We start from the raw sequence: 2931 nt of genomic DNA on the forward strand, positions 1-2931 counted from the left end.
ATCCAATTCAACATAGCACGACTAAGCACATTGACATTCGTCACCACTTTATTAGAGATTTGGTTGAAGAAAGGATTATCACTCTTGAGCATGTGGAAACAAATATGCAGCTAGCGGATATTTTCACAAAAGCGTTGGATGCGGCTAAGTTTGGGAGTTGAGAGGAAAATTGGGGATTTGTGTAATAACTGACTTATAGCAGTTATTGACACATGTCAAGGGTAACAGCTATAATTTCCTCTATTTAACCGCCTTTGATAAAGTTGAGGAAGACACAGAACTGAGTTGTCTTGGTTTTACAAACGTGAATTATTCTCTCTCTTTGTGTTCTTTGCTCTCTAACGGTAATTTTTGTAATTGTGTCAAGTTACTCTCAATTATGACTCAAGATTCAGGAAAGAAGATCGCCATCGGTCCCAAACCTATCAAGAACTCTCATGGAGTCAAATTTCTTGGTTTGAAGACTGCTTCTTCTACTCCCTCTAGGGTTACTCGTTCCTCTGCGAAAATTGTCTCTCCAGAATCGTCTGGCCCATCCAAGAGGACAAGGAGTATGAGGATCAAGCATGTTTTCAAGCGAGGCATAGGGAAAGCATCAAGTGTTCAGGACATCTCAGAAGATTCCATTCCTGATCCACCAATTGATGATAATCAAGAAAGCGATGTCGTCGATGTTGAAGCAGATCAAGTTATCCACAATGTCTTAGAACGCTTGCTGATGTTGCCACTGCACAGGATGTCATGCCAAATGTTGAATCACAGGTTGATCGTGATTCTGAACCAAACTCTGAAGCAAACCCGAGTGAACCTGATGCTGAGAAGGAAGATGATACTGATGTTGCTAGTCAGGAATCTTCAAGTGAGAAGACTCCCTCTGTTGAAATTCCCTATGAGAAAACCCTTGAACCCTTGTCCAAGAAGGGTAAGAAACAAGTGTTTGTTGCCTCTAAAGAAGAAGACTCTGATGATCAAGAAGTGCACAAGAAAGTCACTGCCTCTGCTAGTAGGAAAGCCACAGTTTCTACAAGCAAGAATGTTACAGGTTTGAAAGAAAAGAAGAAAAAGGTTCTGGTTCTCAAACTCCCAAGACTCCAAGAGCATCTCAGGTCTCAGTTCCTGAGAATAAGACAAAGAAGGACAAGAAAGATGAGAAAATGGCTGCATCCACTGGAAAGAAAAGGAAAGATGTTGCTGAAACTGACTCTGAGACAGATGTCGAGCCAGATGTTCCTGACATCACCACTACTGCCAAGAAAGGGATCAAGGGGAAGAGAATTCCTTTGAATGTTCCCGAGGCACCAATTGACAATGTATCCTTCCACTTTGCCAGTTTTGCACAAAGTTGGAAGTCTGTTGTTCAGAGAAGGTTAGCCATAGAAAGGGAGCTTCATGCAGATGCCTTGGAGCTCAAAGAGATCATGGAACTGTTGGTTGATGCAGGTTTGATGAAGACTGTCAAGGACATTGGCAGATGTTTCTCTCAATTGGTTAGGGAATTCATTGTGAATATCCCTACTGAATGTGATGATGAGAGTAGCCCTGAGTTCAGGAAGGCCTATGTTAGAGGAAAGTGTGTTAATTTCTCTCCTGAAGTTGTTAATGAGTTTTTGGGAAGAAGTCCGGTTGCTGGAACTGATGAAGAACCTGATTTAAATAGGGTTGCTAAGACCCTTACTGGCAAGATGGTCAAGAAGTGGCCAAATAAAGGATTACTTCCCTCTGGGAAGTTAACTACCAAGTATGCTATCCTTTTCAAGATTGGGTGTGCAAATTGGATGGCCACCAATCACCTATCTGGTGTAACTCCTCCCCTTGCAAGAATTCTCTATGTGATTGGCACTGGTGGTGAGTTTGATTTTGGCAAACTGGTTTTTGATCAGACTCTAAAGCATGCAGGCTCTTATGCTGTGAGACTGCCAATTCTGTTTCCTTGCCTATTGTTTGAACTAATTGTCAAACAACACCCTCATGTTGTGAAGGTTGATGAGCCACAAGGTAAGAAGCCTCCGCCTCTCAAATTTGATTATCGCTTGTTTGTTGGGACACATGTTCCAGACATTGTGCTATCTGCAGCAAAGGGTTCTGCCAGTACCAGTGGACAAGCTCATCAAGGCCATGACACAGGTTCCTACTGGTGCTGCTGAGGAAGGTAATATTGAAGAGTCTACTGAAGATGTTGAAGATGACAATGCTGATGTTAAGGAAGAAGAGGCTCAGTATGAAACTGCTGGAGAGGAAGAGGATGACTCTGAAAGGGAAAATGAGGAATCTGATGGAGAAGAGAAGTGGGATGTAACTGGCTTCACCAGTTCTAGCACTCGTAGCACCTCTCTTTAATTCATTTTTTTTCTTTTGGATGTATTTGTTACAGCCTTGTGTGGCTCTATACTTACTACCCTTGCTCCTGGTCTGTAATAAGCTTCTGAGTACTACTCTTGGATTCTCCCAACACTGGAATGACTTTTCTATAATAGCATCATTGTTCTTCTTTGAGCCTTTACCAAATTGTGCTAATAAGGGGGAGTAATGGTTGTATGCAATAATCGTAGTTGTAGCAGTAGTTCTTGGTAATGCTGATGTGATGTGATCTTATGCTATGTGTTGTACTCTGATTGTTTCTAGTCTTTGGTACTGCATCTGGGTGCTGTTAATAGCTTTGTTGTTGAAGAATGTTTTAAGCTACCTTGGTATGGCTTGAGTTACTCTTCTCTGGCATTTCAAGCTACAAGTATTTCTGAAGAGTCTTTATGGTAGTGTAGTATATTAGCTAAAATTTGACAAAGGGGGAGATTGTTGTTCCTTTGTTTGGTTGTCTGCATTTTAGTTAAGTATGTGTGTGCCAACTTGTCGGACCCGATGTTCTAACAACTTGCCTATGACATCTGTCCCTAAGTATCTGCTGTTAGTTGGTTATTTGGTTATCAGTGAAGC

The 2931-nt window shown here is 41.7% G+C and overlaps 1 protein-coding gene across 1 annotated transcript; it reads left to right on the forward strand.

Moving 5' to 3' along the window:
* The first annotated feature begins 379 nt into the window (after positions 1-379).
* Positions 380-2337, forward strand: LOC130736326 (uncharacterized). The gene is made up of 4 exons (XM_057588165.1): positions 380-688; positions 736-1065; positions 1107-1979; positions 2074-2337. Exons 1-4 carry the CDS (start codon positions 380-382, stop codon positions 2335-2337), a joined length of 1776 nt encoding a protein of 591 aa, XP_057444148.1.
* Positions 2338-2931: the final 594 nt, after the last annotated feature.

The sequence above is a fragment of the Lotus japonicus genome, chromosome 2, assembly GCF_012489685.1.
Source record: "Lotus japonicus ecotype B-129 chromosome 2, LjGifu_v1.2".
NCBI classification, from domain to species: domain Eukaryota; kingdom Viridiplantae; phylum Streptophyta; class Magnoliopsida; order Fabales; family Fabaceae; genus Lotus; species Lotus japonicus.

Bases quoted from the DNA above. Each gene is read 5' to 3' on its own strand.
- LOC130736326 (XM_057588165.1), top strand. From the start codon at position 380: ATGACTCAAGATTCAGGAAAGAAGATCGCCATCGGTCCCAAACCTATC. The intron at 1,066-1,106 runs GTTCTGGTTCTC...AGAGCATCTCAG, and splicing joins TGAAAGAAAAGAAGAAAAAG to GTCTCAGTTCCTGAGAATAA. The intron at 1,980-2,073 runs GTTGATGAGCCA...TGCTATCTGCAG, and splicing joins AACACCCTCATGTTGTGAAG to CAAAGGGTTCTGCCAGTACC.